Source organism: Lepus europaeus, chromosome 20 (assembly GCF_033115175.1).
Source record: "Lepus europaeus isolate LE1 chromosome 20, mLepTim1.pri, whole genome shotgun sequence".
NCBI lineage: Eukaryota > Metazoa > Chordata > Mammalia > Lagomorpha > Leporidae > Lepus > Lepus europaeus.
This window is the reverse complement of record NC_084846.1, coordinates 20,184,384-20,198,881: the sequence shown is the minus strand read 5'-3', so window position 1 is coordinate 20,198,881 and position 14,498 is coordinate 20,184,384. Positions and strand designations below refer to the sequence as shown.

The 14,498-nt window shown below is 42.7% G+C and overlaps 1 protein-coding gene across 1 annotated transcript in view; it reads left to right on the top strand.

Annotated features, from left to right (window-relative positions):
* CRPPA (CDP-L-ribitol pyrophosphorylase A) overlaps positions 1-14,498 on the top strand; it is a 319,655-nt gene that overhangs the window by 25,334 nt on the left and 279,823 nt on the right. Inside the window, exon 3 of the mRNA XM_062178999.1 lies at positions 4,690-4,839. Coding sequence (XP_062034983.1) covers positions 4,690-4,839 — 150 coding nt within the window. The remainder of the gene's footprint in view (positions 1-4,689; positions 4,840-14,498) is intronic.

Sequence of the window (14,498 nt, the reverse complement as noted above, 5' to 3'; positions counted from 1 at the left end):
TTTTCTTTATCTATGGGAAGTTTTCAGTCACAATTTACATAATTATTTTTTCTCCTTTTTCTCTCTCTTCTGTACTACCAATAATTGTTGCTGGATGAAATGGTGTCCTCTATTCTCTTAGGCTCTATTCATTTTTTGCCCCTCATTTCTCTGTTCTTTGGATTGCAGTATCTGTGTTGATCTAACTTTAAGTTTGTTGATTTTTCCTCTGTTCTAACTATTACTGAGTTCCTCTAGTACATTGTTCACTTTAGTTATTATACTTTTCACTCTAGAATTTCTATTTTAAAAAATATCTTCTTAATATTGATAGCATTGACACTGATATTGTTATGTTTTGCTTCACGTCTTAAAGTGTGATTTCCTTGTGTTATCTGAGCATATTTAAAGATAGCCCTCATCAGCTAAATTTGCTATCTGGGCCCTGTTCTAGGCCCTCTACTTCCTGTCCTATGTGTAGGTCACATTTTTCTCTTTGGAGTTGTATATTTAAATTTTTGTTTTAGAAAACGGCCTATTCAGATAGTCAATTTTATCAAGTTCTGGATATTCATTCTCCCCCTCCTGCCTTCCCAGGATTGATTATTGCTGTTCACCTGTTTGTCTGTGACTGTGCTGATCTGTTGCAGTGAAGCCTTCTCTCCCACACCGGACAAACTTGAGATGCCACTTTTCAGAGGATGGAGGCTTGCTCGTGTGTGTAGTCATCCTGGGGTGACCATGGCTTTAGCAGACTCTCTTTGGTATTCTCATTCCCTGATCTCTCTGTTACAGGGTCTGCCTCTGTCGTATCACACATAGTTGTTAACTTCCACCCATTGCTTGTTACTTGTTCAGCCCTATTCTTGACATTGCTGAGGGCAATCAATTGCTCTACAGTCTGATCCAACCAAATTCTGACCCCTTTTCAGGAGTAGTTTTTGAGGCTAATATTTGATGTTTCTGTGAACCCAGAATAGCCCTTATTGTCTGTGTCATTCTCTTGTGTTCTCTGGTTAACTAGCTGGTATACAGTTTATTGGTTTGTTCTCATGTAGCTACCAGGTTCCTCTTAATTGCTTACCATGATGAGTTCATTCTTCTCTCTCTCAGTGGAGAAAAGGGGATACACTTAGGCTGGAACTTTCTCATCCTTGGTCCCAAATCAAGTGACTTCCTTTGAGAAGAGCTTCATAGCTCTCTATCCAGAGACTGTACCCCTGCATCACTGCCCTGGAGCTGTGAGTGAGCTCTTACTCTTTCATGATTAGGGACAGCATGGAGGCAGTGGAAGTCTCTGGTCTTCTTTTTGCCTTTTCTCTTGTGGCATGGGGACTCAGCTCTTACAGGTGATCTGGGAAAAGGATGATGAGGGCTCTCATTCTGCCATGCCCAGGGCACACACAGCTGAACTGAAGGCTGTTTGGGGGAGGGGCTGCAGCTTCTAGACCACATTTATCTGGATTTTAGCCTCTGTGCTGTGGTGCCAAGGGGAATGGGAGGAGCTGGCTCCTGGCCCTTCTCACTGGGAGCTTGGAGAGAGGAGCCTTGTCCTTGTAGCCATCCCTGCCCTGGGTTGTGCTTTGTCACTTTGAGCTGGGTGAGAGATGAAAGAAGAAACAGGTCATGACTCAAGTACCACAGACACTTCCTGTTCTTACCCAGATTTAGTAGATTTTCTTGAACAAATATTTCTTCACTTGCTGAGTGTCCCTGGGGCAATATTCAAAGGCTTTAAGTAGCTGTTCCTAAAATGTTTTTCAAGTTGCTTTGCTAGGGAGAGTATGGAGCTACTCCTACAGTCATTCTGGATATCTTATGTTCCCTTTTAAATATTTTTTTAATTCAAGTCCTGGCATATAATTCCAATAGAACCTGTAAGAAGTTGCCAAGGCAATTTAATTTTTTCCCTTGAAAAGCATTGTACTTGAGACACCTACATGGCTCTCAGAGTGCCTGGGTACTAGTCCTAGCTCTGCTTCTTATTCCAGCTTCCTGCTGATGCATACCCTGGGAGGTAGCACTATGGCTCAATAATTGTGTCCCTGTCACTTATATGGCAGAACCAGATTGAGTTCCGAACTCCTGGCTTTGGCCTGGTATAATCCCAGGTGCTGTGAGCATTTGGGGGGTTAACCAACGGATGGAAGATCTGTCTGTCTGTCTCTCTCTGCTTTTCAAATGAAATGGGAATAAGAGTGGTGTACAAGTTCCTGTGGCTTTCTTTTCCTGATGGAGTTGGACTGGCTCTTCAGCTACGTTTCACTTGGATGCTACTTGGACGTGGACACTGCTTCTTCTCTGTCACCTCTGGCTGTCTCCTCATGTTTTATGTTCATGTCTGGGCTCCAGATTTCTCTTTGAGGCACTGGACGTGGTGGCACAACTTGTAAACCATCTACTTGGCTTGTCCATTAGGCTTTGACTTCCTGCCAGGCCCCTGGCTTCTGTAAACCAGAATGTGGACTGTCTCTCTTGCTCAAATGTTGCTCTCCTCAAGACCATACTTGTTCCATTTGTGCATCAGCTTCATAGGCTGCAAATCTATGTAGCAATTGTGTAGAAAAAGGATGTACTAGGTTCAGGATGAAAAGATTTGGTTAACAGCTTACCATGGAACCATATATGCACACACAGACACACACATATATGTTTAAAGATTTATTTATTTATTTGAAAGTCAGAGTTACAGAGAGAGAGGGAGAGAGAGAGAAGAGAGATTCTCTATCTGCTGGTTCACTCCCCAAATGTCCACAATGACCAGGGCTGGGCCAGGCCAAAGCCAGCAACCAGGAGCTTCATTCAAGTCTCCCATGTGGGTATAAAGGCCCAAGCACTTGGGCCATCTTCCATTGCTTTTCCAGGCACATTAGCAGGGGGCTGCATGGGAAGTGGAGCAGCTGGGACTAGAATTACTGTCCATATTAGCACTGGGATGCCAGTCCTGCTGACAGTGGCTTAACCTGTTGCGCCACAGTGCTGGCTCCCATAGAATCATATTTAACTGAAAATTGATCCCCGTTAAAAATAAGAGTGGGAATAAGAGAGGGAGGAGATGTACAGTTCGGCACAAGCTCACTCGGACTTACCCCTAATGGTAGAGCTAGAAACATGACTTAGGACTCCGAATCACATTAAGTTGGCATGTACCAATGCCATCTTACTAGTTAAAGTGATCAGTTTAAGTTCCTAATTGATCATAAAGATAGGATTAAGTGTCAAATGGATCACATAAACAAGATCAGTGCCTGCTAGTAATAACTGATAGAATTAAAAAGGAGAGAACAATCCATTGTGGGAAGCAGGATACACAGCAGACTCATAGAATGGCAGATGCCCTAAACAGCACTCTGGCCTCAGAATCAGCCCTTAAGGCATTCGGATCTGGCTAAAAAGCCCATGAGATTTTCTCAGGCATGGAAAGCCAAGACACTCTGGCAAAAAATGACCTAAATGAAAGATCTCGGTGAGTGAGATCCCAGTGGAAAGAATGGCCATCAAAGGAGGAGGTACCTTTCTCTGAAGGGAGGAGATAACTTCCACTTTGATTATGGCCTTGTCTACATAAGGTCGGAGTATGAACTCAGGAGGCTTCCATAGCCTTGGCAGCTCATGACAAGAGCCTCGAGTGATTACTGACATCATAAATAAGAGTGTCAGTTGTTAAATCAACAACAGGAGTCACTGTGCACTTACTCCTCAAGTAGGATCTCTGTCAATATGTTGTACTATGTGAATTAATGGTAAAACTAGTATTCAAACAGTACTTTATACTTTGTGTGTCTGTGTGGGTGCAATCTGTTGAAATCTTTACTTAGTATATACTAAATTGATCTTCTGTATATAAAGATAATTAAAATTGAATCTTGATGAAGACTGGGATGGGAGAGGGAGTGGGAGATGGGATGGTTTGCAGGCGGGAGGGAGGTTATGGGGGGAAAAACGGTTATAATCCCAAAATTGTACTTTTAAAATTTATATTTATTAAATAAAAGCTTAAGAAAAAACAGAAAACATAAAAAAAGAATCATATTTTAAGGCAACTTTACCCAGGTGGCTTCCTTGTAATGACTTTCAAGTTTGTATTATGATGGGACTGTTTGGAAAATAAAAGGCAAAATCATCAGGCATGAGGGTGTTTTTATTTGTGAGTGTTAGGTGCTTATATTACTGATTTATTGCTTTTTTCATAGCAATTAAAATCAATGGATATTTTATTGGAAAAGAACTGTTTTTTTTTTTTTTTTAAAACAGGAATTAGAACAAGACATAACCTCACTGTTACTTGGATTGTTTTTGGTCTCATTTTGGGGATCTAGGGGAGGTTGTCTATTTCTCTAATTATCCAATGTGTGAAACCTTCTGGGGGCACACCACTTGGTAAATATCACTGTGAAATCTATTTCAGCTATTTCACATCAGGTTTTCACATCATCCCTCTCACCCAATTGTATCCTAGTATCCCTTTTAGATATTGGATATCATAGGTCTGAGATGAAAAGGATTTTTGAATCTGCAATGAAAAAAATAGTAATTTCTACCTCTTAGCATATTAATTATAATACTATGAGATTGATTTTTTTGACCTGAAATAAAGATTTGATTTGTAAGGCAAACCAACATATGTAAGGTGGGCAATTCAGAGTTGCACTTTAACCTGCTCTGTGGGGGTGAAATAATTGTGCTATTTGCCTCTTTTCTGTTCTTTAGGCAGCGGGAGCAATTCGACCTCTTGTGTCCACTGTCATCAGCGCCTCTGCTGACGGTTGCCTGGACCACTCTCTGGAGCGCGCCACACACCGGGCGAGTGAGATGCCACAGGCCTTCCTGTTTGACGTGATCTATGAGGCCTATCAGCAGGTAAGAGCTGGGGCTGCTTAGCAAAGCTGTTCTTATGTTGGTTCTTATGGTTTGCCAGACCACCTCTGTGCTTGGAGAACTTGCGAAACGCAGTGGATTCAGAATGTAGCTGTGTTAAGGGCTAAGGTTTATTGCATTAAAGTAGGAACTTCCAGGCTGGAGAAATCCACTTGCAGTCATCTCTTTCCTTTTAAAATTTTTTTTTTTTTAATTTGAGAGACAGAAAGAGAGAGAGAGAAGAAAGAGAGAGAATGAGAGATAGAGCCATTCTCTGTCCTCTGGTTCACTCTCCAAATGATGGCTGCATCCGTTGAGGTTGGGCCAGACTGGGAGCCTAGGACTCCATCTGGGTCTCCCACATGAATGGCAGGGGACCACATACTTGAGTCATCTTCTACTGCTTTCCCAGGTACATTAGCAGAGAGCTGAATAGGAAGCTGACTCAGAGCAGAGGTCTGATATGGGAGGCTGGTGTTGCAGGTGTACTTCACCCTACTGTACCATAACACCAGCCACTCGCACCCCACTTCATGCACTTTCCCTTCCCTGAAGCGCCATGCAAAGCACATTCTCCCCCAGCAATTAAACTGCACACAGCAGATGAGTGCAATGTTTGTGCCTAGAGGAAACTGTCAGATTCGGCCAAGGTGTTTGCTGGGACGTGACACACAGTCATTCTCTGGCTAACACATACAAAAATCCCGGGTTCTCAGAAGGAAAGCAGGTGTGCAGTCGAAACACTAGTGTTCATGCATCTGGTCTAGGCACAGGGAGCCACCTTCTCAGTTAAGCCCAGTTGCTGGCTGAAGGGTCTACTTTGCAAGCAGGTCTGTCCACAGAGGGCAGTCTCTAAGTCCACTATGGCGGACATTCTGCACATCTGCTTGGACATTATGTTAATTAAAGTATAAGCTAAAGGTAGGCAGCTTCTTTTGGAATATCAATTAATTCATGTTACTGGTTTTTTTTTTTTTTTTTTTTTTTTGGGGGTGTGTGTGTGCTTGGCCCCAGGGTTGCTCTGGGGAATAAGAAGAAAATAGCTGCCTGTTACAAGATGCAGAAAGCTAGAGCAGAAGAAGGCCTTGCAGTAGCAGATCAGGCATTGGATTGGACCTACTGAGTCTGAGATTCCTGTTAGACACAGAAGTGAAAATGTTCATGAGATAGAGAGATGAATCTGGAACTTGCTGGAAAGGTCCAGCTAGCTGTAGATATATGGGAGTTCTCATCACACAGTAATTTAAAGATCGATTTATTTATTTGAAAGGCAGAGTTACAGAGAGGCAAAGGCAAAGGCAGAGAGAGAGAGAGAGCGAGTGAGCGCACGCTTCCATCTGCTGGTTCCCTCCCCAGATGGTCATAACAGCTGGAGTTGCACCGATCTGAAGCCAGAAACCAGGAGCTTCTTCTGGGTCTCCTACATGGGTGCAGGGACCCAAGGACTTGGGCCATCTTCCACTGCTTTCCCAGGCCATAACAGGGAGCTGGATCGGAAGAGGAGCAGCTGAGACTTGAACTGGTGCCTGTATAGGATGCTAGCATTGTAGGTGGTGGCTTTACCTGCTACATCACAGCGCCGGCCCCTGTCATACAGTAATTTAATGCCTTGGGGTTCATGGAGGTCACCAAATAAGTCAGGGCCAAGAGAATGGACAAGTCCAAAGGCTGAATTAAGGTCCTGATGTTGGGGAGTCCGTACATTGGTTCCTGTGGCTGCTGTAAGATGTTACCAGGAGTTTAGCTGATTAAAGCAACACAGATTTGTTTTCTTACCATTCTAACAATCAAGGTGCTGGCAGGGCAGTGTTCCTTCTGCAGGCTCTGGGGTGCATACATTTCTGTGCTCTTCTTTCTAGAAGCCTCTTTGCTCATCTCGTGCCCTTCTTTTCCAACCCTCCAGCCCTCCAAAATCTGGCTTTCATTGCCACATCCATTAGGACCAAGATCATCCTGCCTCCCTCCTACAAGATCCCTTGTGGGGACATCGTTCTCCCCATCTCATAATCCCTAAGGATGTCTTTACAGTCTCTTTGCAGTATAAATTCACATATTCACAGATTCTGGGGAGTAGGACAAGAAGTCTTTGGGGTGGGAGCACTATCCAGTGTACCACAGGAGGTGGAGAATTAGCACACGGGGTGGAAGAGTGGCCTCAGGGATGACAGGGTGATGTGTGAGAAGCCCAATGAAGAAGGGCTTTCCCGAAGGATTGAACAACTGATTTATGCTTCATAGGAAGTAAAACCAGATGAGGACTGAGAACTCTCGTAAACCTTAACTGTGCAAGACCACCGGTGTTTGAGGGGCGTGGTGGATGTGGAAACCTGGTGGAGTGAATTTAAGGGAATAGGCAGGCAGGGTTTCGCAGGAGCTCTCAGCTGTGCTGAGCAGAGAAATGGAAGGGTCGCTGGAAATAGTTATGGGTGGGGGAGTTTTTATTTTTAAAGCTGTGTGGTGTAACAGCATACTGATATGCTGCTGGGGTGACTCAGTAGGGCGGAGAAGACGGTGCTGGGGTGAGAGGGGATGTTGAAGTTGACCTTGGCTGGGAGGATGAATACAAGAGGGAGAGTGTGTGGCTGCAAATGCCAATAGGTTGATGGGAGGATCTGGAATCTGCCTCTGCCTGGTTTTGTTTTCTTGGGTCTGGGGAGCAAGTCAGTAGCTGAGTGAGGAAGGTGCATGAGGAGTCAGGCTTTGGGAAAGAGAAGAGACTTGAAATGGTTAATCATCTTTCATTCTTATTTCTTACTTTAGCATAAAAAATATAATACTATCCCAAGGAAAATGTATCTTAGGGCTCTTTGAGTATTCATGGAAAACTGGGATAAAAACTTATACTCAAAAGAAAGAAACTGTAAAGCCATCGACTAGCTCAGGCATTGATATGACTTCAAGATATGGATGCAGGTTTGCAGGTTAATTATCACTCCCTAGAGAAGCCGTTCCTGTGCCAGGCCCAGCCTAGGTGAGGCCAACTCGAAATGTCTTCTCCTTGTGTTCGACACCTTCCCCCTCTTTCCCAGCATGAGAATCACAGTTCAGTAGTTATTTTGGAAGTCATCTGTGAAATGTCTCTGTACCCCTGAAGGCAGGGATGTTTTATATTTAGCAGTCTTCCTGGTATTTTACGGAGACCAAGTGCATATCTGTTCACAGAACCAGTGTAACAGGGCATGTGTGCATATAAATACACACAAACAGGCCAACATATTGCCCTGCCCTCTGCCTGGGCCACTTTGCCTAGATCCCTGTTTCTTCTCTTCACATGTCCCCACCTCAGAGAAGTCTTCCCTGATGATCTTGCAGAAAACGGCAGCCTCTCTCTTGGTACCTGTTTAGAGTTCCTTACTGGCTAGCACTACCTGGCACCTCTGTGTTTTGGCATTGGTTGCCCTTACTAGGATGTCAGTCTCAGGAGGGCAGGAGTTTGTCTTGTCCTCTCTGCTATCTCTACAGCTGGAAGAGTTTGTGGATCACATTGGACTCTTAGTGAATATTGTTGAGTGAATGGACTTTGGCCATACATATAGGTGAGGGTATTTCAAAAAGCTCATGGAGAATTGAATTGAAAGGTGAGTTTGGGGGCGGGCATTTAGCCTAGCATGAAGATGCTTGTCATGATGCCCATGTTCTGTACTGGAGTCGTTGAGTTCTATACCCAGCTCTGCTTTCTGACTCCTTGTGCACCCTACGAGGCAGAGACGATGGCTCAGGTAATTGGGTCCTTGTCTCTCATGTGGGAGACTTTGATTGAGTTTCTGGATCCTTTCTTTGGCCTGGCCCTGTTCTGGCCATTTTGGGCATTTGGGGATGAACCTGTGAATGGGAACTTTTTCTGTCTATAATCTTCTCTGTCTCTTTCTCTTGAATTAATTAATTTAAAGTTTATTTTGGTGCAAGTTTTTTTTTTTTTAATTCATGCATGCTATAGGGGTCTTGAAAAAGTTCATGGAAAACATACGAAAAAGCTATGCATGAATTTCAACTTCGTTTTGCACCAAAATAAGCCTTCATTTAATTTCCTATGGAATTTGTAAATACCCTTGTATGTATGTATGTATGTGGATATATATTTATGTAACATTACTGTCAATCACTATATTAACAGCTTTGCATTGGGTACTAGAGATGAACTTTTCTATAAAAAGTAAACATTTATACTTCTAAATCCTAAAACCTTTAAGAAATCAATCTAGAAAATTAGATATACAGCAAAGTTTTATATAAAATTGATGGTTTACTGCTTTATTGTAAATGCTAGTTCTATTTCAGCCTATATTTCTAGGAATCAACTACATTGTGACATTCATTAGTAGATGTTGTAAACGGTCACCAAGAGTTATGTCTTTGCAGATGTTTTACTAAGTGTGCAGTTGTTCATGTCAGGGTGTTACCTTAGTGATATAATGATATAAACACACATTAATTTATTTCTTCATGGTTCTAAAGAAAGTAGAAAGATGAGTTGCATGTGTGCACACTGAAGAGTTGTTAGTGCCTATGACTGGGTTGATAATAATTTAAAAATCATCAAAATGTATAAGTGTGAGAAATACTTGAGACACACAAATACTTAGGTATTTGTTTTTGATTGGTTTTAGACTTTTGCTCGTACGTAGGAACTTCTTGTTTGGTTTCATGGTGCTGCTGAAGATGAAGATGATTTCCCTTAGCCATTGGGAATTCTTAATGACACATTAGACAAAGATTTCTTAGGAAAATAACAATGGCTTTAAAGAATAAAAATTCAATGGTGAAAATTCTATAGCCTCCAGGAACAGGGAAAGCCCGGAGTCATCCATAGTGTTCTTATTCGGACATGAAATTCTCTCCTGTGCAATTTCAAGAAAAGTAATAGATGCTTCCAACAAAGAAGCTTTTCAAATTACATAACTGCATTTCTGGAGAAAATTGGTGTGGTCGTCAGAGTGCCAGTTGCGACTCATTTCTAACACTCAAGTGCTTATGTGCACAGGATTTTAGGAGATGGCTTGTTCATTACATCTTGAAGAGCAAGATTTGGCAGGATTCACCCATTACCAAATTGTCCTTTGAGGTGTTCACTACGTACTTCTGTCGAAGTGCACTCTTCTCATGGACATCCAGATGCTTGCTGTATTTTGTTTGTAGTGTGTCTGTTTAAAGTGTAAACATACCCTTAACACAGTAAACACTCCCCTTCCTCACAACCTGATTTTTAAAGACCCCTGCCACTTACATTTCTGGGAACCGGCTTATAATAGAACCATAAAACCAAAGGAATATAAGAAGAATTCCCTTTTGGAATCCTTAGCCTGCCTGGACCTTTCTTGCATCACAACAGATAGGATCTGCATTTTGTACTAAGTGTGCAGACGCTGACACTCAATTGCTGCGTGAGGAACTCGGTGAAGAGCCGGGTTTATACAGAAGTGGCCAAGTGTCTCTGTTCTCAGAAGTTTTGATCCCATTTTGCAGAGTGGGGTTCCCCATCACTGTAAGTGATGATAGAGGAGGTCTTTGCTGTGCTCAGGGGGTCTGGAATGGATTTGGGGGTGACTGATGTGTAAGAGCCTCTGAACAGAGTCAGAGGCAGCCTCTTGTGACACAGGGTGTTGGGAAGGGTCCTGGGGAGACACAGGAGGGGGACAGACATAGGCTTTTTTTTTTTTTTTTAATAAATGGAGGATTGAGGAAAAGGATGAGTAATGATGACAAGGTCCTGGGGGAGGAGCCGGCGCTGTGGCTCAGTTGGCTAATCCTCCACCTGCAGTGCCGGCATCCCATATGGGCACCGGTTCCAGTCCCGGTTGCACCTCTTCCAGTCCTGCTCTCTGCTGTGGCCTGGGAGGGCAGTGGAAGATGGCCCAGGTGCTTGGGCCCTGCACCCACATGGGAGACAAGGAAGAAGCACCTGGCTCCTGGCTTTGGATCAGCGCAGCGCTGGCTGTAGCAGCCATTTGGGGAGTGAAACAACAGAAGGAAGACCTTTCTCTCTGTCTCTCTATCTATAACTCTACCTGTCAAATAAAAAAACAAAACAAAACAAACAAACAAAAAGATCCTGAGGGAGAGTGAATGAAGGGAAATAGGAAAAAAAGCTGAGCAAAAGTGGAAAGAGAGTGGTTTCAAGATGACGCCTTCTTGGTGGGAAGGAGCTGACAAGTTCAGCCTTGATCATTTCTACACAGCATCGCTTTGCTCCTCGTAAGTGTTGGTCACAGACCACAGCTGCCAGTGGCTCATCCCAGATGTTGGTGAATGTAGGATCCATGTATCATTTATGGTTCCTGATCAGATGAAGTCAACTCCCATCTTGGCATGGGCTTTGCAAAGTGTTAAATGCTCTTCAGCATCTTGCTTCTCCCTCTTTGCCACCTTCTTCATGCATTTTATTGTTTCTTTCATGATTATTTTACAAGGTCGGCTCATATGGCCATGGCTTGCTTTTTTTTTTTTTTTTTTTTTTGTTTTTTGGTTCCATTTTGGAAAAAAATTACCAAGAGTTATAGGAAAAGATGATTCTGTGACTTTGGCTGGTAGCCTCCAGGAATCTCTGTTTTCATCGTTAGCAGGAAGAAGAAGTTATTTTTGCCTCGTGTTTGGTTCATGGGTGTGGTGATCAATTTAAGTGACTCTAGTTCCATAAACTTCTCTAAGTTTATATACGTTTAGGAAGTTTAGTCCTGTGAATTGATCAGTGGTTGCAGTTTCAGCCATGTCTTCTGTAGCTTTTAATGTTATAGGACTTTGTAATTTTTCCTCCATCTGATGTCTATTGACTTTGTGTATTGGAATTAAAACTTATTTGATGGCTAATGTGGCTGAAGCTTCTGTGTTTTCACATTTACTTGTGTTCCTTATTGCTATGGTATGGATGTTTTTGGAAAAAGTTTACTTATTTTTATTAAGTTGAAAGAGAGAGAGAGAGAGAGAGAGAGAGAGAGAGAGAGAGAATCTTCCATTTACTGGTCTATTCCTCAGAAGCCTGCAACAACCAAGGCTGAACCAGGCAGAAGCCAGAAGCCAGGAACACCAAAAGGGTCTCCCACACGTGAGTGGCTGGGATCCAAGTAATTGGGCCATCCTCTGTTGCCTCCCAGGGTGCTCATTAGCAGGGACCTCCACTGGGTTGGATGAAGAGGGAGGACTCCATCCTAGGCACTCTGATAGGAGATGCCTCCACTCACAAGACCCACCCCTGAATGGTTTTTTTTCCCACTCTCAAAATTAATGTATTAAAACCAAGCCCTGCACGTGACAGCAATAAGAGGTGGCCCCTTTGGCAGACCCTGCTGCCTACAGGGCTGGAATTAGGGTCCTTACTAACAAGGCCTGCGTGCTTGTTGGCCCCTTCTGCCCTGTGAGGCCGCAACAAGAAGAGCGGGCTCCTCACCAGACCCACACCTGCTGGTGCCTTGATCTTGGACTTCTGGGCCTCTGTTTCAGCCATGAGCTCGTTCTGCTTGCAGCTCTCCCAGGCTCAGTTACCTGGTTACAGCAGCCCTTCGTGGACTAAGACCCTCATGAACAAGTTACAAAAATGCTTATTAATATCTTTGTTCACTTTCTTTTTGGTGTCTCGTCTGTCTTGTTGATATCATTGGAATGCTTGTATAGTTTAGATGTTATTCCTTTCTTGATTTTATATGTTACAATGTCTTCTCTTAGCCTTCCTGTTAATGTTGTCTAATGTACTTCATCTTGATGCAGGCAAGTGAGTATGAGGTCTTGTCTAAAAAATTATTAACCATGTCACAGTTATGTAATTATTGGTGCTTAATTCATTTTGAGGTCATTTTAGAATCTGCTCTAATTTAGGGCTCCTCCCTTTTTTCATTTTTGTAAATTGAGCTAGTTTGCTCAACAATAATAAATCAACATTTTCTGGCTAATTTGTGCCTCTATTATATTGCGTATTTCTTTTTTTAAAGATTTTTAAAAATTTATTTGAGAGATAAAGTTATAGACAGAGAAAGGGAGAGAAAGATCTTCCATCTGCTGGCTCCCTTTCCAGATGGCTGCAATGGCCAGAGCTGATCCAATCCATAGTCAAGAGCCAGGAGTGGGTGCATGGGCCCAAGAACTTGGGCCATCTTCTCCTGCTTTCCCAGGCCATAGCAGAGAGCTGGATTGGAAGAGGAGCATCTGGGACTCGAATTGGCACCCATCCAGGATGCCAGTACTGCAGGCAGAGTCTTAGCCTACTATGCCACAGCGCTGGCCCCTATATTGCCAATTTCTAATATATAAGACTGTGGAACTAAAGGATAAGTTTATTTGGGTACAAAATAATTTTGAGATCCATGCTTGTGAGGGCCCTTCAAAAGTTCATGAAAAAATGTTAATTGTAAAAAATTTGCATGGCTTTCAAATTCTTTTTTTTTGGGCCAAACTAAGTTTAATTCCATGTCTCCAAAAGGTTTTTGGTGTACCCATGTATACATAGACTGATTTCTGGGTTCATTATTCATGAATTCCTGGGTTGTTTCCTGTGGCACTGACACCTTGTTTCATTTTCCTTGACATTGTTTCAGCACAGGTTTCCTAGCAAATAGAGCCTTAGGCAGGCATCAGTTCTGATGCAAGGTGATTTATTATCCATCTGGCCAGTGCTTCACAAACAAACACAGCTCCAGCACCTCATCCCATGAGACGGATCCAGACAAGTTTATCCACAACTGTTGGCCTTCTTCCTTCCAGTGGCCTCTTCCAAGAGACAGAACTCTGCCAGCTCTTTCTTGGTGAACACTTTTTGTCACCCCAGGAAGAGCTCCTGGCTGTACCACCTTGGCCCTTTCAAGTCACATGGGAGCCGGATCCCATGACCTGCAGTGTAGTGCATCAGCTGTGTCCAGGGGTGGTTATAGTGTGAAAGCAGAGGCGCCGGCTTGTGTGCTCAGAGAGAGGACCATGTGGGCCCACATGCAGCCAGTCAGGCTGGTGCACAGGGCCTGGGAGACAGGTGAGACCAAGAGAACCGGAGGTGGGCATATGAGGTGCTGGAAATCTATGGGTTACTTTGCTCTAGGTAGCAAGTGGTGGGTACATTCCTCTGATTGGAAGTTTTACTGGTATTCCCTGAAATTATAAATTAATTTAGAGATAGAGTTGATGACTTTACATGTTTAATTGTGTCATTTATGGGCATAGCTTCTATTTGGATCTTTAATGTTCTGTGAAAGATTGTTACTTTAAGTATTATGCATTCTTTATAAGTAATTTCTAATTATATATTTTTGGCTGCCATGATATGTGCTGTTTCCTGTCCTACTTTCTGATTGATTTGCTGTTATATGTTATTTATTTTTCCTTTTGCAGTATTGAGTTTCTAGCAGGTAGATCTGTTGAACTTTGTTTTTGAGTTTGTACTTGAATTCTATATTTCTATATTTCAGACACACTGTCTGAAAATAAAAGCAAATCTGTCTTTTTCCTCCAAATCGTTATTTATAATTTTTCTTTGGTTCTTGCTTTGGCCAGGACCTCAGTATCACGTTGAAGATACTGTAGGAAAAAGCAATTGAGACAATTTTTCCACCATTGAAGATACCGCGTCTCATTTCTCAATTAGAAAGTCTTTGTTAGTTTAAATATATAACTTTTAGTTTTCTAAAAAGCCTTTTTTTTTCTTTAAAAAAATCATATGTAGATATTGTGCTTTTTGGAACTTTGCT